The 21,679-nt window shown below is 42.0% G+C and overlaps 1 protein-coding gene across 3 annotated transcripts in view; it reads right to left on the reverse strand.

Moving 5' to 3' along the window:
• Nucleotides 1-21,679, reverse strand: part of xylb (xylulokinase homolog (H. influenzae)) — a 294,008-nt gene that overhangs the window by 207,591 nt on the left and 64,738 nt on the right. For all 3 annotated transcript variants that reach the window (XR_007448299.1, XM_049565798.1, XM_049565799.1), the window contains exons 8-10: nucleotides 19,991-20,063; nucleotides 11,909-12,027; nucleotides 10,979-11,060 (exon numbers count right to left, since the gene is read on the reverse strand). Coding sequence is in view for 2 of the 3 variants with exons in the window: in XM_049565798.1 (XP_049421755.1) it covers nucleotides 10,979-11,060; nucleotides 11,909-12,027; nucleotides 19,991-20,063 (274 nt within the window). In the remaining variant the exon portion in view is untranslated. The remainder of the gene's footprint in view (nucleotides 1-10,978; nucleotides 11,061-11,908; nucleotides 12,028-19,990; nucleotides 20,064-21,679) is intronic.

Genomic DNA, 21,679 nt, shown 5'->3' on the forward strand with positions numbered 1-21,679 from the left:
AGCGAAGATCGTGCACTAGCTGAAGAGAGGGTTCTGGCCTGAATGAAAGTGTTGTGAAACAGTGGTTCCTTTTGGTAGCCACCAACCAGCCGTGGCAGCAGGATCCCTGGAAACCTTCAGGATTCTCCAGGCCCCCAACACAGAACAGAGAAAGACTGGTAAATACAACACAGTGGCCTGAATCCAGTGCTGCCCTGACCAGAAGAAGTCCACTTTAGACCGCTGGAAAGCCTTGAGGCGACCAAGTTGTTAGCAACCAAAACTCGACCACTATATGACAGCTGGGGAAGCAACCATTTCCAACTAGACAGCTTAGCACACACTTTCTCCATCACGCCCTCCCAATTCTGCCTTTGATACGCCTCTGTCCCAAAGAACACACCCAACACCTTCAGCCCTCTTTCCCCCCCAGGCAGATAGGGCACTGCCTTACCTGTCCATCTACCCACCTTTAAGGCGTCACTTTTATCCCAGTTTACTTTGGCCGAGGAGGCCCTGATACATAACCAGACTGTCCTGAAGAGCTTATGACATCCCTTTGATCCCCGAAAAACATATTTAAATCATCTAGATACTGTCAGAGCTTGGTTGGGGTGTGCCCCTGACAAAGCAAACCCACTGAGTCGGCTTCTCAGCCTGCACAGCAGAGGTTCAAAAGCCAGACAGTACAACTGCCCTAAATTGGGGCAGCCCTGCCTTGCACCCCTCTGCCCCACCCAAGAAACAAAGTTATGACCAAACGAAAAATCTTTGAGCACAGAGAACAAATAGCTATGGTCCACCCTGTCAAAAGTTTTTTCCTGATCAAGAGATATGATGCCAGTGTCTAGATGATACAAATTACACAGGTCTAACACACCATGAAACAGGAAAAGACAGGAAAATTGTCCATTATTGTTCTGCCTGGTACACAATAGGATTGGTCCATATGAACAAGTATGCTGAGATAGTCTTGTAGCCTGTTTGAGCACTTTGTAGTCTGTATACAAAAGGGCCACAGGTTTCCAGTTCTTAAGTAGCGCTAAGTCTCCTTTCTTGGGAAGCAGGGAGACAAATGCCCTCCTAATAGAGGTGGGCATCACCCCTGCACAAAAGCACTCCAAGAGCAGCTCATGCAGGTCAGGACCAACCAAGCTCCAGAAATGCTTGTAGAAGTCAGTGGTGAGTCCATCTATCCCCGGAGCTTGACCTGAAGTGGTCTGCCCCACAGCTGTGGTCAGCTCCTCAAAGCTCAGTTCTCAAAGCTCAGTTCTCTGCCCAGGTCAGCCCTTTCCTCTGGACTGAGCTGAGGGAGCCCCTCCAGCAGCTCTGCAACACTGGTGGGATCGCGCCCCTCTGCCCTGAAAAGGAAAGAGTGGAAAGAAACAGCATGGCTCCTCATCTCATCGGGCTCTGTTGTCACCCTGCCTCCAGGGAGCTGTAGGGATGTCATCAGCTTGCTCCTTGCAGCAGACTTCTCCATACTGAAGAAGAAAGCACTTGGAGTGTCCATGTGTTAAATATTGAGGAAGTGGGACTGAACAAGAGCTCCTTTCACCCTCTCCTGCATGAAAGTACTGAGCTCTAGTTTTTTCTCCTTCAGCAGGGCATACATTTCAGAGCCCAAGCTGCTGGCCGTGGCACCTTCAACGTTCTTTATGCTGTTCTCCAGCTCCTGAACTGCTGCTTTGACCCTTGTTGTGGAGTGTGATTGAAACTGCTGGCAGAAGATGTGTATCTGAGCCTTGCCTACCTCTCACCACTGCCTCAGTAAATCAAAATTGCCATTTTTACCTTGCAAGCAGGACCAAAAATCAGCAAAACCCTGGCAGAATACACCGTTCTGTAAGAGCTTGTTGTTAAAATGCCAGTAAGACTTAACTTCCTGTGCCAAAGAAATGATTAACTCAGCAGTAATGAGATTTTTGGGGAGTTTTTCCTTATCTGCTGCGAGGGTCCTAAGGACAGAGGGATGTCGTATGCTGTAAAGTCCTCTGAGGCAAATTGTGGTTTGTGATATTGGGCTTTATAAATAAAATTGATTGACTGATTGAAGTTCTAGCACCAATCACAGTGTAAGGTGTAATGAGAAGCAATAGAAACCATATGTGTAGCAGCTGCAGACAATGACAGGCTGACACAAGACAACTGCCAAGACTGATGCACAAGAATCAATACATGCAAACAGAAATATTCAAATACATTGAAACATATAAGAACATCAAAATTATTAAGTTGAAAAGAAGCTTTTAAGTCACTGGATATAACTCTACTAGGGACTAAAAGAACCCCAGAAAAATAGTCTGAACCTATTACAAAGAATCTACGCCAATATCAATACTAAAAGTATAGAGTTAGAAAAAGTTTAAAAATGATTACAGGGCTCTGCAAATCAATTGTATAATATTGAGTAGCCTTAATAGTGGAGGGGACGGTAAACTGATTAATTAAGGTGAAAAAAATGTCTGTGAAAAAGAGAGACATTTACAGTGGTGGAAAAAAGTTTTCGGACACCCCATGCATTTGTGAAATATTGCATTAAGAATCACTCTTAGGTCTTCAAGTGCAATTTCTTTTAGTACAGTCACAGCCAAAATACTAAATAAATCCTAAAAAAGCCATTAAAACTTAAAATTGATTGGTTCCATAAAAATACATAAGACATTTTGAGTATTGGGTCATTTTGGTACCAGTGATGAAGGTCGTTCTTTTTATTAAAAGACACAATTTTTGTTGGCAAGCTTCGTGTCTACATAAAGCCAGCACATTTGAAAGTTCTTCAGACACAAAAATGGCTAAAACAAGGACCCTAACGCAGGAAACACGCCTGAAGATAAAGATTCTCAGCCAGGAAGGGTACAGCTGCCGCTAGATAGCCAGGAAGTGCAGATGCAGTCCTTCAGCAGGTGGATACACTCTGCAGAAATACAGACGAACCAACAGCTTGGAAGACAAACCAAGATCTGGGCGTCCAAGGGTTTCTTCAGTAAGAAATGACCGCATCCTGATCCGCATGTGCAGGCAAAACTGCCGAATGACATCACAGGAGCTTCAGCAGCAGTGGTCAAACCAAACTGGTGTCCAGTGTTCCACTCGCACTGTACGTGGCCGACTTTTAGATCATGGCTTAAGGTCCTACAAGGCTATCAAGAAGTCCCTGATCAATGAGAGACAGAGGTTAGCCCGGCGTCGTTGGGCCCAGGCACACAAGAACTGGACAGCCAGGAATTGGAAGAAGATTTTGTGGTCAGATGAGTCCAGTTTCCAGCTTTATCTTCCTCCTACTAATGTGAGGGTACGCAGAAGGCCAGGCGGCATTATCTCCAGCATGTACAGTACCTACTGTCAAGCATGGTGGAGGCAGTATCATGGTTTGGAGATGCATGAGTGCTGCTGGTGTTGGTCATCTCACTGTCTGTGATGGCACATTGAACTCTACTAAGTATTGTACCATTCTCGAAACCCACATGCTCCCTTCTGCGCGTGCACTGTTCCGTTGAGGTAAAAACTGGATGTTTCAACAAGATAATGCCCCTTGCCACACATCCAAGGCCAGTAGAACTTGGCTGCAGGAGCACAGTATCCAGGTCTTAGAGTGGCCAGCTCAATCCCCGGACATGAGCCCCATTGAAAATCTGTGGTGGATTATCAAAAGGTCTGTTTCAAAGCATAAACCAAAGAATTTAGAAGAATTAAAGGCAGTAATTCAAGAAGAATGGGACAAGATTACCCCTCAAAAGTGTGAAAGGCTCATGGGGAACATGCCAGCCAGGATTAGAGCTCTACTACGTGCCAATGGCAGGACTACTAAATATTAATTTGATGATGTGATGGTTTATTTATTTTTTGTTCAGATTTGAACACATTCTCTGTTATTTGTTGACTTTGATACGGACAATGTTGAGAACTGACATAATGAAACTGTCAAAAATTTAGTTTTGTTAGTTTTTCTTGTAAACAATAAACAAAAAAATATAATTTGTATTTGTTTGTATCTGTCTAATGCAGCCACACCTTTTGAAACACAAAAAAGATTTTTCCACAAATATTTCATGATAATATTTGAGATTGTGTAAAATTTTAAGGGTGTCCGAAAACTTTTTTCCACCACTGTATATTCAAAAGGGGAAAACAGGGGCCTCAAGGATTAGTAGAACCTCTGTAAAATGTATAACACAGAATATAACTATATTCCGTTTACTGTCCCCTCCACTATTAAGGCTACTCAATATTAGACAATTGAGTAGGAAAACTTGCAGAACATGTCTACATACAGTAAGTTACTCAATCATACCCTTAAAGTTTGATTCAAATTGACTCATAGGGGGCCCTACACATTCAAAAAGTTGATATCTCATCATCAGCCAGCGATGTTTGTACGAAATTTGGTTTACATCATCTAGGGTCATGTCTCAGTTGATGCATAAAATTTGAAAATGATTGCTTAAAGGGGGCATGGTTTATTATTAAATCAAAATTTCAAGACATTTCATTCCATATTTTAAAAAATCATACTAAATCACCAGTGTGTCCTACAGAGCTAAAACTTTCCAAGCACATCCACTGTGACAAACCGTTTCTGGACTGCAAATTATAGTCAATTCAGAATTCCATCACTCTATATTCTTAACAACATACATCTACTGTGTATCGCCAAAAGTATTCATCTAAATGCAACCACCATTGACTGAGACATTCTTTGGATACTAGATGTCACATATTTCAAATGGTGTTCAGATCGGTTCAACGGTTAGCTCACAGTGATATTCATTATCTTGTTGTAATTTGTACTGTATGCACATACAGTACAGGCCAAAAGTTTGGACACACCTTCTCATTCAATGCGTTTTCTTTATTTTCATGACTATTTACATTGTAGATTCTCACTGAAGGCATCAAAACTATGAATGAACACATGTGGAGTTATGTACTTAACAAAAAAAAGTGAAATAACTGAAAACATGTTTTATATTCTAGTTTCTTCAAAATAGCCACTCTTTGCTCTGATTACTGCTTTGCACACTCTTGGCATTCTCTCCATGAGCTTCAAGAGGTAGTCACCTGAAATGGTTTCCACTTCACAGGTGTGCCTTATCAGGGTTAATTAGTGGAATTTCTTGCTTTATCAATGGGGTTGGGACCATCAGTTGTGTTGTGCAGAAGTCAGGTTAATACACAGCTGACAGCCCTATTGGACAACTGTTAAAATTCATATCATGGCAAGAACCAATCAGCTAACTAAAGAAAAACGAGTGGCCATCATTACTTTAAGAAATGAAGGTCAGTCAGTCCGGAAAATTGCAAAAACTTTAAATGTGTCCCCAAGTGGAGTCGCAAAAACCATCAAGCGCTACAACGAAACTGGCACACATGAGGACTGACCCAGGAAAGGAAGACCAAGAGTCACCTCTGCTTCTGAGGATAAGTTCATCCGAGGAAATCGCAAGTTAACAGCAGCTCAGATCAGAGACCAGATGAATGCCACACAGAGTTCTAGCAGCAGACCCATCTCTAGAACAACTGTTAAGAGGAGACTGCGCGAATCAGGCCTTCATGGTCAAATAGCTGCTAGGAAACCACTGCTAAGGAGAGGAAACAAGCAGAAGAGATTTGTTTGGGCCAAGAAACACAAGGAATGGACATTAGACCAGTGGAAATCTGTGCTTTGGTCTGATGAGTCCAAATTTGAGATCTTTGGTTCCAACCGCCGTGTCTTTGTGAGACGCAGAAAAGGTGAACGGATGGATTCCACATGCCTGGTTCCCACTGTGAAGCATGGAGGAGGAGGTGTGATGGTGTGGGGGTGTTTTGCTGGTGACACTGTTGGGGATTTATTCAAAACTGAAGGCACACTGAACCAGCATGGCTACCACAGCATCCTGCAGCGACATGCCATCCCATCCGGTTTGCGTTTAGTTGGACGATCATTTATTTTTCAACAGGACAATGACCCCAAACACACCTCCAGGCTGTGTAAGGGCTATTTGACCAAGAAGGAGAGTGATGGAGTGCTGCGGCAGATGACCTGGCCTCCACAGTCACCGGACCTGAACCCAATCGAGATGGTTTGGGGTGAGCTGGACCGCAGAGTGAAGGCAAAGGGGCCAACAAGTGCTAAACACCTCTGGGAACTCCTTCAAGACTGTTGGAAAACCATTTCAGGTGACTACCTCTTGAAGCTCATGGAGAGAATGCCAAGAGTGTGCAAAGCAGTAATCAGAGCAAAGGGTGGCTATTTTGAAGAAACTAGAATATAAAACATGTTTTCAGTTATTTCACTTTTTTTGTTAAGTACATAACTCCACATGTGTTCATTCATAGTTTTGATGCCTTCAGTGAGAATCTACAATGTAAATAGTCATGAAAATAAAGAAAACGCATTGAATGAGAAGGTGTGTCCAAACTTTTGGCCTGTACTGTACATACGTTTTCTATTTCATCTAATTTCTAAACAAATATCACCAAAATACTTGACAATATACCTGAAATCAGAAGAAAAATGTACGATTTTTCTCAGAATTTTATCACCAACGCTTTAACTGTTATTGATATCTCATTGCTTTTTGAAAATATTGACCAATGAACTTCAAAAGGGGCTTGGTTCAACACATGAATAGACCTAACTTCACAACCTTTGGGCCAATCATCACAGAACTTGCAAGCTATAGGCCCGTTTCCACTGAAGAAGTTCCTGGTACTATTTGGGGGGCAGGAACTACTACCACTTTTGCAGGAACCTTCCTCCTACTCCGCTCTCTCAGTGGAGACACGGCGGTTGAGAGGGCCGAGCGAGAGGACATTCCTGTAGTAGTTCCTGTCCCCCAAATAGTAGGAGGAAGGTTCCTGTAAAGTTACCGGGCTCTGGATGTGACGTAATCGTCGCGCAACCATTTTGACCGGGCGACGCAGCGTTAGCTGTTAGCCCTTAGCGTTGTCTGTAATACTCAGTAACTCAATAAACGGTCCGTGAAAAAAAAAATAAATTTCCAGCAGATGTCTTAGTTACAACATGATTGAGCTAACTGGAGTAGTTTCATGTCATATCCAACAACGGGAGGCTTTTAACAGATGACGTCCTGATGTTAGCTTTACTGCTGTTGTGAGCTGTCCCTGTCAGCTGCAGCCACTGATGCTTTCTAGATATCGTGATTTCCCAAAACTGAATAAATACCACACACAGCAACACAAAACTGCTTTGCTAGCTCAATCGTAACTAAGATATCCGCTGGAAAAAATATTTCTCACTAGGGGGGGCACCACAAATGCAAAAAATTGACATGTAATCACACAAATCAGATTATAAAATCAGGAATTGATTGTCCAGTCATTACAAATCTTGCAGGGTATGTTAAATAACAATGATGAACCACGTGTGTAAAATCATTTTGAAATCTGTCAACGGGGGGCGCCACAAGTTCCAAACAAGTGCAATGGTCTTTCTCAAAGTTTGGCCATAAATCAGCGAGGGTTTGTTTAAACATCAACACACTCCTGGTAGAGATTTGGACATAAATGAATAAGCATCTGTCTGACTGTCACAAAACCTGTTGTTGATCTTTAACACGTGTCCTATCAGGGCTTGACGCTAACTTTTTTCCCAAGGAGCACATGTGCTCCTAAGTTGAAAAAATAAGGAGCACACAAAGAACTTTAGGGGCACAATGTAAATTGATCAAATAATGTGTTTTCCGTAATAAACGTGATGCAAATAGACATTTACAAGCAAAATTATGTAATGAATTTGTATACAAAATGTACAGAAAGGTAAAATCATCAAGTTTTGAAAAAGTATTGCAATTTAATTTTGTCTTTAATGTTATTATCTTATATATATTATCTTTGCAATATGATTATCTTATATAATGCTATTATTATCCTAAAACATTCTCCAGGTCCTCTGAAACTCTGCAGGACTTATTTCCACCCTGCCCAGCAGCGGTAGTGTGGCGAACGATCCCTAACTGCGGGGAGAACGGAGCAGGCTTCCCCAGAGGTCCACCGCTTTTCCCTGTCCCTCTTCCCTGCCACACTTTGACTTATTTCCACCCAGTCAACAGCCTGGTCATGGAGAACAGTCCCTAACTGCAGGGAGAACGGAGCAGGCTTCCCCTGAGGTCCGCCGCTTAACCCGGTCCGTCTCCTCCACACTTTGACTTATTTCCACGCTGCCGACAGTGGGACTTATATTCATTGTGCCGACAGTGGCTTGGAAAACTGCCCATAACCGTGTCACACGGGGAAGAGGGAAGCGGGAAGGCGGCTGGAGTTCCTCCAACATTTGCGGTTAGATTATCATATTTTTTTTTATTGACAAAAATATATGCTGCTTCGGCTGATTTTTTTTACGTGCACATGTGCCCCTAAATATTTTTTACAGTTCGCACACACCTATTTTTATGCAAGTGAAACGCTCGCACTGTCGAGCGCTGCCTATACTGTCAGAGGTCTTGATCTTTCCCAGCTTTCAACTTCCATGCTGGCTTGAACCCCGGAATTGCCAGTTGCGGCTATATTCACTACACCTCTCTCAATCATCTCACTGACCTGCGGCTCTTCCTTAAGAAATACGACCATAGCCTTATTCATTCAAGGAGCAAAAAGCAGCTTGTCACGCCCGGCTTGTTCTCCTAGAGCAGACAAAACCCCCTTCAGCATCACACTGGGCTCTGGCGGGACTATGCGTATCTCATGCCGGTTAGATGGGGGCAGCATCTCGAAGGATGCCATTCCTCCATCAAACAACCAGCAACAACCGGCAACACAATCACCAACCAGCCAAGAAAAGAAAAATATCAGAACTTACCTGATCATGCAGGGGTGAAGTCAGAAAGGAAGGAGAAACCCCCAGAAGTACCACCAGAAACAATTTAAAACTCCGTGCCAGACACTCACTCACAGGGCCACCCCTCCCTAAACGCAGAACACGTGCTGTGCATAGGGCCTCATCTTCCATGGGGGGGCCACATTTTGCGCGAGGGGATGCATTTGTGCATATGCACAATGGATGCGCACATGATGTGCTACTGTGAGGCGCGCGTAGAATCAGTGCAAGGAAGGAGAGAAGAGACCTGACAGCCCATGCGTCGCTGCAATGATTGACAGCACTGGACATCTGAACAATAAGAGGGGTGCGCTGGCAGGCACTTGCAGAGCTGCAGCAAGTGAAGAGTTGTCCACATGTCGTCCAAAAGAGCCTCAGGAGTATGTGCGGGGACGGGAGGGCGGGCGGGCTCCACAGAGGGGGAGACCCGAGCCTCGGGGTATGTGCGGGGCCAGGAGGTCGGATGCTCCCAGAGAGGGGAGAGGGAGAAATATAGCTAAATAAGATGAAAATAGAAAACAATGTCTCTGTATTTTATTTCTGTTTTCAGTGTTTAATTAAGATGGGAGAGGCGGAGGGCTGAGGGAGATCAGACGCCTCCAGAGAGGGGAGAGGGAGAAATATAACAAAATAAGATTAAATAGGAAAAACCTGTCCCCCTCTTTTATTTTATTTTCAGTATTTAATCAAGGGTGGGGGATTGAGGTGGTGGAAGTTACTTTCTTTTGATGAGTAATTGATGGCTATTTGTGACTCAGTTTGAAGTTATTTTTATTTAATATTTATTTATTTATTTCAGGTTGAATTTTTTATTTTATTTGACTCATACAGCCAAACTACTGTATCTACAGTACATTTGTTATTGCCAGTAAACGTTGTCAAGTTAAATGGCAAGTTGTTGTACGGTCATTTTGTACCTATGATACATTTGGGATTGGGGCCTCCAAATAAAATTTCACTTAGGGCCCCAATTTGGTCAGGGGCAGCCCTGCTCACTCACTCTCACACACCAGACACTCTCATCACCACCAACTCCCAGCATGCAGTGCCAGTGTAGTGCAGTGAGAGAGAGAAGAAATAAAGAAATAAAGAAAGAGAGAGAGAGAGAGACAGAGAGAGCGAAAGAGAGAGAGAGAGAGAGAGAGAGAGGGAAAGAGAACAAGGTATCCCTTTAAGGTCATGTCTTTAGTGATATCTGTGGGAGTTTGAGGGTTATTGCGAGTTCACACAAATGAGACAGATGCGAGGTCACAGTGACCTTGACTTTTGACTATCAAAATTGAATGAGTTCAGTCTTGAATCCAAGTGGGACGTTTTGTGCCAAACTTAAAGAAATTTGCTTAAAACCTTATTAACATTTCACGATCATGACAATGAGATAGATGCAATGTCACAATGACGTCGACCTTTGACTACCAAAATATAATCAGTTAATTCAAGTCCATGTGGATGTTTGTGCCAAATTCTAGGAAATTCCTTGAAGACCTTTGTAAAATATCACATGATCTTAAGATGGAAATAACACTTTTAAATGGTTTTCTTCACTGTTTGGTTCAAAAATTAAATGTATTTTAACATTAGACCCAATGGACTGGCAGCCATCTTGGATTTAACCTCTCACGGTCCTCAGAAGTCAAAAATGACTTCCCTGGACATTTGACAATAAAACTTAAAGTATGTGCTAATTATGTAAGAAATTTCATGCTATTTACATTAAATGCATATTTATTATAATATGAGAGCTTTTCCACTGAACTAAAAGGAAATTAAGTTATGAATCACAATGATAGTAATATAGAAATAGATACATACAGATACTGTCGGCAGAATCAGGTCTTTAAGTGTCCAATAAGTGTCATCTATTGTTATACTGCTGATTCACGGTTTAAAATAGACAATATGTTGTTCTCTATGAGGGGAATACATAATATACACTTGTCACTCATGTGTCGGGAAGGTTAAAAAGCCACAAGAGGGCAGAACCACATGATGACCTTTATCAGAGACAGTTAACGTGGTGAGGAATAAGTTCTGTGTACAGATTTAGAATGAAGAGATTTGATGACCTGCTGCAAGAAGCTGGATGTCACAAAGAGGCCTACGTGAAAACTTTACACATAAGCAGCTGTTCAGAGTTAATTATTTCTGAAGTCCTGGCTGTGGTTCTTTATATTTCACCTGGGTTGTCTCCAGTGAAAGCCACCACCCTGCAGCTCTCAGAGAAACCATATCGATGCACAAAGTAGGAGGACACGGGACCCTGCAACAACAAGAGGGAGCAGTCAAAGTTTGTCTCAGCCCAATAGTTATCAACCTCTTTCATGTCAAGGACCAATAAAATGATACACATTAGGTCATGAATAAGATTTCACTTCAGAAGCCTCCATCTGATAAGATTTTGGTCGATAGATGTGATAAAGACTGTAGTTGAGGAGATAATTGGAGAGGAAATGGAACCTATGATTAGAATACTCTTATGACTCCTACTCACATTGGACTCCCTTCTATAGTGAACTAAAGACTGAAAATAAGCTTCTTCCCATTCATGTTGGGGACCCCCTGGAACTCCCTCAAGGACTCCGGGGGGTCCCCGGAACCAAGGTTGAAAACCACTGTCTCAGCTGACTTCCAGTCCAGTCTACAGAGGAAAATGTTTGTATTGTACATTTCTGCAAACCGCAGATACATTACATTTGTACATTTCATACGTCTCATGTCAATGCTTCTAAAGTGACACCTTGGGGAAATGCCTGCTGAGCTGTAGATCACTGTGAAAGTTCAACAAACAAACAACAACAACAGTTGCTTTTAGCGGACCACTGGCAGCATTTCAAGCGGTGATTGTGGCACCAAAACTGGGTGTTTTAAACCAAAATATGATCTTTTCTAACCATAATCATGTGTTTTATGTGCCTAAACATAACCACACATTTAACAGAGCTTTTACATATTATTGAACAAATGTAACATAATAACATGCAGAAATGCATACATCTACTCTGATGACTGGGTTGTCACTTTATCGTAATTATTTTTTAAACTTTATCACTGAGGTCAACATCACATGCAAACAGTCAAACCACACCAGTATGGATGGCCCACTCTCACCAGTATAGATGTAGAGGGCAGCGGAGCTCCCAGCAGTCGGTCCAGATGAGGAGCGGTGACTTCCAGGCAGATCTCAGACCAGTTTCTGGTCCTGATGTCCAACAGATTCATCCCTGAACCTGACAGATACAGAAGAACAGTAGATTCCATTTTTTTGGCTCTTGACACAACATGCTCTCACTCCCAACTTGCTGTTTGGTCTGTGGACTTTCAAGTCTACATGTGATGTACTAGGTATCCTGAGTCTGTCTGTTGTTGACGGTCCAGGACGAAATGTCAATTTATGACTGTTAAATCCATTTTCTGAATACACTTCTGTTTTCACAAGAAATGTACAGTTTCTGCATGTTAGATGCATACAGTCTTTTTCAAAATAAACTCACAGCGTCAGTAAAACGCCTTGTATTTACGTTCATTTCCTTGTGTAACAACAGCACATGGTTTGGTTTAGAAAAAAACATCATGGTTTGGTTCAATATGCACAGAGCAAACAGTGGGCTCCTGGGTCAAAGTCAGGTGTGTGTTGGACCCATCTACCGCCCCTCCCACCCATCCTATAGGGACTTTGCAGCTCCTTATATATCCTTGTTATCTAGGGGCATTTCAAACTGACGCCGTAGAGTATATCATACCCCCACAAAAGGATGCTTTTCATTGCCGTCTGACATCAAAATCACTGACCGAGTGGCGGTATTTCACAACTTCAGAATGAGAACGGGTTGCATGACGCATTAAAGTTAAGTAATTGAGACCAAAATGTTTTTCATTTACAGAGAAAATTTTTGTCGATATAAACAAAAACAATGGAGGACTTAATGTGAAGTTTGATTTAAAGAAAAGACAAAAATCCCCACGTGCACAGCTCCATTCAGGAACATTAGCATTAGCTCCAGAGAGCAGCAGGTTTAATTGCCCTCCTGAGAAGAACTGTTTCTGGTTTGAGCTACAAGTGAAATTAAGGTTTACTTTGTGTTTTACTGTCCTGTCTATGAGAACGTAAGGCACCTGTTTTTAGTGAAATGACATCAATTCATGTTGATTTATTTTGGATGGATGAAAAACATGAGTTGTGCTCCAGGGAGGAAACCTTTGTTGCAGCAGATTTTATTTGCCAAGCTTGGGAGTGAAGGCAGAATTTTTTGTTTAAGACTGAGCTGTAAAATAATCTTGTCATGAGATGTGTGACCACTGCAGCTGTGTTTTTGGCATCCTGTAAACCCATTAGGGGTTTGGGCACTTAGTGTGCATGACACAGAAAAAAAGGAAATCAATCCATAAAAATCTACTTGCAACCAAAGAGCTATTTTTGATTTTCAGATTGTTTCATTTGGGTAAGCTTCAATATGAAGTATTTTACAAGAAAAACATGCAAACTAGAATTACCGCCTGGCAGCTGTAAGCCTCTGCATACCGATTAAGTGGCAGTTACCAACCCCCTTTTCAAATAACTGGCTCGCTGGCTAGTTGAAAAGTTGTCTACTTCCACTTTATACAGGCACGTCAACTATTAACCCAAGGTTAAAGGACAACTTCGGTATTTTTCAACCTGGGCTCTATTTCCCCATGTGTATGTGTGCGTATGATTCATGGATACAACTCGTACTAAAACTGGTTCAGTATTGAGGGAGGTGGATGCAGCCGGGAGCCGCGAAATGAGCTAAAACCGTAACGGGGGCAAATGCGTCCCATATAAGTTTGCGCATTAATAGTGCTTTTTTTCGCCACTGACCGGTTCAGATTGCCAGCGCTATGAGTGCTATGAGTGGAGTCAGATGTCAGTCAGTGCTGGAGCAGAGAGGGGGAGGGCTGCCCCGCTGGGTACTGTAAGTGATGTGTAAGTATGTGTTTATGAAGTGTGTGTTTTTTCGCCACTGACTGGTTCAGATCGCCAGTGCTATCTCTGTAAATAGCATACTAGCCTTTCCCTTACCTCTGGGCTGTGTGATGTCACGAGCTTTGCTCCACTGTGTCTGTAGCTCTCTCTACTCGTGGGGCAGCTGTTTTCTTGAGGAAGAGGTGTTTCGGGATTGGATGTCTTCTCTTCTTCGGCTGGCAGTAGTCATCTTGGGAGAAATGAGCACTGCAGACCCAATGGTCCGCAAGGCGCAGTGTCTGGACAGGAGTGTTAGCATCCATTTGTAGCACAACGAGGCACAACTTCAGCATCTCGCTGTCTGACAAAGGCAGCCTGTGAAAGCTGTACGGGGTGTTGCACGACATCCTGTTCTTGCGTTCGGGAAAAAGGCCCATTTATCTGAGCACTCCAAAACTCCGGTAACACTCCAGGGGGTAGCACGTAAAAGACTCCGTCCCAAACTCTCACTCTTTTAGCGTAAAACGGTACCCATAAATCATACGCACACAAACACATGGGGAAATAGAGCTGTTCAACGGAGGAATCGGCAGATGGACGGAGACAAGCAAGTAACATTATTATATTATTAAAAACATGTTTGCAACTTGATTGTCTTGTACAGTATTGAGTTCAAACGTATGGTGACGTTTTGCAAGTGTAAAAGTAACATTAGCGTGAGCTTTAGCAAAAAGCGCTCGCTAGCAGCTTCACGCACTTTACGGGTAAAGTGAAGTTGAAGTGGCTTAAATCTTATTTCTCATTGGGTTACGTTAGGTCTCTTAAGTCCTTGTGGTAGAAATAACCGGGATTGTTGCACGTTTATTATTATTATTATTATTATTTATTTATTATCTGCTGACCAACATCACTGAGTCTCATAAACCAAGCAAACGCGCTATGATGATGTGTAAACAATGTTGTCATTTAATCAGTTTCCTCACATAACCTCCATGGAAACAGCAGAAGAGAGCTAACAGCTAATCGAAAAAAAGTAAGGTTTTTGGAAAGTGATTGAACTGATTGTAAATCACGTGTAGCATTAGAGAGTTTGTAACAAAGAAACAAAACATATACATTATATAGAAAGCTACATCATTTTTTCCCCTCCTGCAGGAGTCATCACACACACTTTCTGTGTTCTCACTTTTCTTTTTTGACAGGTACCGTGTGTAGTCTCTGAAACAGGAGAAGTGGTATCGTGCCTCACCAGCCACTAGGTCCCTGTCACAAATGTGTAGAAGCAGATTCTCATCCTGTCTTTCTTCAGCAGCAAGAAGTAACTTCCCTGCAGTGAGTGTTTCACACTGAGAAAGTTTTTCTTTTATTCTCTTCCAGCTGTGTGCTTCATATCTGTATTTTTCATGTTTGCAAATCAAACATTGTACTGGGAGCAGGTGTGGTGCTCTCTCAGACGTGTGGAAGTCACTTGTGTGTGATCTTAGAGCTGTGTCTTTGCCGGAGTTTCCTCACCATCCTCTGTCTCTGTTGCTACTTCTAGCACTAAAAGACTAACAGAAGACATCCACAGATTCAGGCTTCACCTTGGTTTGAGGCTGTGCACCATTCGTATTCCCCTACATCACTGGGTCGTGACATCACAATTATTGTATGTGAAGACACATAATTTATTCATCTATGTAGTGCTTGTTAAAGCAACACTCTGTAACTTTGACCACTACCCATGGTTTCAAAAAACTAAACTATGCACATTAATATGTCGCACAAAACAGCAATTTTAGTAAAACCAGGTCATAATTTATGGAGAAAATGTCCTCTGGTTTTCCCTCTGATGTCCTACGACTGCTCTGTCTGTCTGCAGCCTTTTATTTAGCAGAGCTGTCCCCAACTACCCACTGCTGCAGCTGCAGCTTCGGTCTGCAGGCAGCCTACATGTTGCTTTCAGGAACCTCCGTGAATCACAGAGTTGAGGCCAAGCAGTCTAGGACATCAGAGGGGAAACCAGAGGACATTTTCTCCATAAAATATGACCCGGGTTTACTAAAACTGTTGTTTTGTGTGACGCATAAACATGCATGGTTAAGTTTCAGTTTTCGAAGCCGCGTGTCACAGCCAAAGTTACCTACTGTTGCTTTAATAGTTGGCTTAGTACTTGGGTGTCCAAAATAGGGAGTACTAATGCTTTCATATTTTTCTTAAATAGGTCCCATACTATTCTGTCCTACCTCACTTGTGGTGAAAATAGCAGTTGTATAAAAATGTTGGGATTTTACTTTTGTGTTATTTCAGTAGATCATCTGAGATTAGGGTGACCAGACATCCCCAATTTGGCTGACCTGTCCCGAGCTAGAGCTGTCCCTGGAAATGTCCCCAATTTCAACTGTGGATTAAAAAAACACAAGTGAATTAGACGCCACAGCTCTGATTCTGGTTGCGCACAGACTAATGCAGTACTACCTGTGAAACTGGCTCCCTTTTTTGGTCCATTATTATTATTATTATTATTATCATTTCTCTGTATGGAACCTTTGTTTGTTTCCGCCGGAAGCCGTGTTGATTGGGGAATGTTTAAGTGGCACACATTTGTGCTGTCAGTCAGAGGCTTCAATTCATGGACCAGCATGCATGCATGCATGCATGCACTCCGATAGAAGGACTTAAACGCCGCCGAGTTTAACTAGCACCCTTGGTTGGCAGAGTGAAGGTATGTTTGTTTTTGTTTTGTCGTTTTGTTGTTTAAACTGTACAAGCACGGGTTAAGCTGTCGCTCATGCATATGTTTGTATTTAAGAAGATTGAATGGAGTGTTTTAATCATGGTTAATGGTCAGTTTCTATAGAAATATATATTTAAATCGTATTAATTTGTATAGTGGGAAACAGAGTAATATAAACGGAAACGTGTGTTTTTGATGGATTGTAATGGAATGTGTTTTTTTTTTTAATATTTTTTTGGGCGTTTTAGCATTTAATTGATAGGACAGCTTAAGTGTGAAGGAGGGAGAGAGAGGGGGAAGGACATGCAGCAAAGGGCCACAGGCTGGATTCGAACCCGGGCCGCTGCGGCAACAGCCTTGTACATGGGACGCCTGCTCTACCACTAAGCCACCGACGCCCCGAATGTATTTTTTTTTGCTTGTTTTAGTTTCACAGTGCCGAATAAATAAAAGGACGTTTGCACCCGTCAAGATTCGTCTGCTTGTTCATTTGGGCCAGGGGCCGCTACAACCTGTGACCGCTATGTGGGTTGCATTGGCAGAGTGGCACAGTCCATATTTTTACTCATTTATTCCACAGACAGAAGACAGAATCTATTTTATGAGGGCAAAAGAAGAAATAAGTCAGAGTTGGAGCGGACTGAAGACTTATTTCACCGACAGTAACATATACTGTTGTTGGTGTGGCTATTATAGTGAATTGTGAACATTACCATGTGATAGCTATTACAATATATTATGATGTGGCTCTGCTTTAGGAGAGAAAGATTACTGATAGAAGAGTAAAAGGAAGCAGGAGGAAAAGAAATGTCCTTTTTAATGACAAGAAAATAAAAAACAAAACATTTACACCTGTAGACCACAATGACACGGTGGTCCATTGCATTCTTTGAAAGTGTACTCTGAACTTGAAATGTCCCTGCTTTTCATTTCAGAAATCTGGTCACCTTATCTGAGATTAAATGGAAATAACAACTGCGTGTTTTTCCCTTGCTGTTTTTAATTAATGTAGTTTGTGAATGTTACTGAGCACTTTATTGTACTTCAGAAGTAATGTGAATGAGTGAGGGGCTTAATTTAAGTTGCACTTTTCTTCATCTCAGCAGTGTTCACTGCAGCTAGATGGGCAAATGACTCCCTCCTGTGATTGAATCAAGTGGGTGAGAATGCAGTGATCATGGCCGTAGCCAACTATGAGGTCACCGAGGTCTGGACCTCGGTAAAAATTTCAAAGAGAAAAAAAAAATGGAAGCAGCCCCAAACAGCAACATTTTAACACACCAGACAGCTTTTATTTCGAAACAACACGCAGGAAGTTATCTGATGTATCGGCGGAACACAGAATTATTGTTGTACTAAACCTACTAGTACAAAGTAGCCTGCCATAGAAAAACTATCACCTCACTGTATAGGATTATGTACAGACTACTATAAAGTAGCTACTAGCTAGAGTGGTCCAAACTGATGTTAAAATGCATATATTTTTTAGTCAATTAATGTGAACATTCTCTGCAGCTGGGCCAAATCCCCCCACTCCTTTTCAAATTCTGGACCTCACTCATTTCTTAACCCTGGCTACGGCCTTGGCAGTGATCTGATTTATCGAATAGATTTTGACTAGGGTTTTGCTCATTTGAGTAGAGTAAAATACAAAGCTTATGTCTGAACAGTGAATTACGCACAATAAACTTGAGTTGTCAGAACCTGATCGTGTGAGAGGATGTCACTGTAGCTCCTAATTTCTTTTCTTTGTTCACAGATTCAGCATTCAAGATTCAGATTTGAAGTTCAAGATCCACATTTACAGTTTCACACTGCATGTTTGATACCAACCTTCTGTTCCATTTTCCTTTTGAATTAAAGCTTCCTTTTCTCTTGTCTTCCGCGCTCGTTTTATTTATTTATTTATTTTTTTAAAGATATTTTTTGGGGCATTTTTAGCCTTTATATGATAGGACAGACAAGTGTGAAAGGGGGAGAGAGAGAGGAAGTGACATGCATCAAAGGGCCACAGGCTGGAGTCGAGCCCGGGCCGCTGCAGCAGCAGCCTTGTACATGGGGCGCCTGTTCTACCACTAAGCCACCGATGCCCCAAGGCTCGTTTTATTTTTGTTATATTAATAAAATGGATGTAGCAGTCGGGCGGCACGGTGGTGTGGTGGTTAGCACTCTCGCCTCACAGCAAGAGGGTTGCCGGTTCGATCCCGGGCGTGGGAGCCCTTCTGTGCGGAGTTTGCATGTTCTCCCCGTGTCAGCGTGGGTTCTCTCCGGGCACTCCGGCTTCCTCCCACAGTCCAAAGACATGCAGGTTGGGGACTAGGTTAACTGATAACTCTAAATTGTCCGTAGGTGTGAATGTGAGCGTGAATGGTTGTTTGTCTCTATGTGTCAGCCCTGCGATAGTCTGGCGACCTGTCCAGGGTGTACCCTGCCTCTCGCCCGATGTCAGCTGGGATAGGCTCCAGCCCGCCCGCGACCCTCAAGAGGATGAAGAGGATGTAGCAGTCCCTGTGATAGCCAGCATTAGCTGGTATAGCATATTCAGCAGGTTCCTGGCTGTAAAAGTTAAATCTCAGCACTGCCTCTTCAGCTATAAGACTCTCTTCAGTGCCTAAATCTTTCCACTCAAACAGTGATTTAATAAATTTTTACCATCCTGTGTCTGTAAAAGGAGCAATTGGTCCATCTGTCTGAATTATATGCATACAGCACTCCATTTCTTATGCTAATGTAATGCGAGCAAATAAATAAAAAAATAGCAACAAAGTTTAATCTAGTGGCGGGAGGAGGGTCATTTTTATGGCGTTTCATCATTTTGACAGATAAATGACAGGTGAAGTTCCCAAGCAAGATAACAGACCTCAAATTTGTGCAATCAGATATGTTTATTTTGTATAAAGCTCAAAAATATACATGGAACCTACACAGACTGTTCAAAAAAAAGTCCGTAACATGTAAAGACCACGTTATGTATTGAAGACATAAAAGAGACTTATTAAGATATATGTACAGCTCTACACGCAGCGCCAATTTTCCAAGGGTTTTTTTTTCTTTTTTCCAAGCATCCCATTGGATGATAACTACAATCACGTCATACATGTCGGATCCCGGACGTAGCTGTCTGCTCTGTTTACCGGATAAAAGGTAACGTGATAAAGCTACCGATCTACAAAAATGTGCAAGAAGTACCGGTGGCAACAATTTTCTTTTGATTTATCGAAAACTTAAGAAGTTCTCAACAAAAATCTGGGTCCTCCCCCGATAGGGATCGTTTAAGTACAAGGAATCGCGGCTTCGGCCCACCGCCTATAAAGGTTTCGCTCAAAACTGGTGGAAACGCAGGCTGGTTCACTGAACAGCACCAAGGGTCCAGGAGATATGAACGGAACTAGTTCAAGAACCAGAGCTCATTTGGTGGAAAAGGGGTATGAACGGACCCTGGTGATCACACAGGACCCTTCAATTTATCATGTGACCCCTTCGAAGGGTCTCAGCCCCCTAAATAAAATTATAAATTAATAACTGACTGAATGAACACTTCATGATACTGTACCGTCACTGTAGTCGATGGCAGCGTAACCACCGCAGAAGAGAGAGGCTGCAAAGCTGCTGACCAGTGAGATCCTCTGAAAACACACACACACACACACACACACACACACACACACACACACACAAAAACATGTGTTTTCAGTGTGTGACACAGGCAAGTAAAATAGTTGGCAGGCCACCAAAGCCGTTGACCCAACTCTTTACTGAAAGGATGAGAAAGAAAGCAAGGAATATCTTGGCAGATAGTTCTCACCCTCTCTTTGGCCAGTTTGAACTCTTGAGTTCTGGGAGGCACTACAGAGTCCCTCTGGCAACCAAAAATGTATTTAAGAAGTCCTTCATCCCGAGTTCAATCAGTATCCTTAACTCATGCAAGTGATTGATGAGTTTTAAATTACAGACAGACAATGTGCTGATTTAATGTGTTAAGTGTTTGTAATGACTCTATCTGCCTGTTTTACTAACTGACTGCTTTTACCACCTATGGTGGACAACAAAGATACAGTATATTCTATTTGATTCTAAACTGAATTATTGTGACAGTACATGGAAGCTGAGCAATATACTGCTGTGGACGGGCCGCACCAAATGTATTTTAACCACCTTAAAAAATGTCCACTAAAAAAAAAAATATCAGTTTAATTGTACATAATAATTGGTATATTTTCTCCACTTTACCTTACACTCTAACTGATGGAGACAGTGGTGGCTTCTACCTGGAGGTTATTGTAAACAAACCCTGTGATTTGGTCTGTACTTCATCCACAAAATGACCATTTGTAAATCATTAGTCACGCTGTGCTCCCTTGAATTCTCGAAGAAAGCTTTGTTTTTCTTGCATGTCTTTACTGATTGATTGGGAACTACATATAATAACATTGAAACTAGATCAAAACATGTGTTTAGAAACTCTCACACAACTCGTGCAGTATAGTCCAAGTCTCATTTATCCAGTCAGATGATCAGCACTTCATAAACAGACAGCCATCCCTGACAGGGAACTGAACTCAAAGTGAAACTTATCTATGCTCTTTTTAAGGCTAGACTCCACTGGCAACTAGAATTACTGCCCTGTGATTGTATGCCTCCACACACCAGTAAAGTTTCTCTTACAGTTTACATCCATGTCTGTGAAAACACTGATGCTTCACACATAGAAGATCTATACAATCAGCACAGTTTCAAGGTGGACACCCAAAATCAGTGTCACCTATTCAGTATCTGACCAAATGTCTCCCCTTCTGTTCCTGAGATATGATGTTTTAGAATGGCCAGAAAAGTGTTTTATGCAGAACATTATGATGTCTCAGTGAAGTTGACCTTTGACCTTTTGGATGAAAATTGTCATCACTTCATTATTGTATTCTTTCTACGGAAACATATTGCTGCCACCGGAGGGAAAAAAAACCGGCTCAGCATCACATAATTACGTGAAAGGTTTATTGTTCTAACAATATCTTTTCACGTTTTAACAATAGCTTTTTTCACGTTATAACGTGAAAGTATGACATTATAACATGAAAGTATCACGTTATTTCAAGATATGACATTTTCATGTTATAACATGAAATTATCACGTTATTCCATGATAAGATGTTTTCACGTTATAACGTGATGTTTTCATGATATAACGTGACAAGATGTTTTCATGTTATAACGTTAAAGTGTGGTTTTACGTCATTTCGAGATA

This window comes from Epinephelus fuscoguttatus, linkage group LG21 (genome assembly GCF_011397635.1).
Source record: "Epinephelus fuscoguttatus linkage group LG21, E.fuscoguttatus.final_Chr_v1".
Taxonomy (NCBI): domain Eukaryota; kingdom Metazoa; phylum Chordata; class Actinopteri; order Perciformes; family Serranidae; genus Epinephelus; species Epinephelus fuscoguttatus.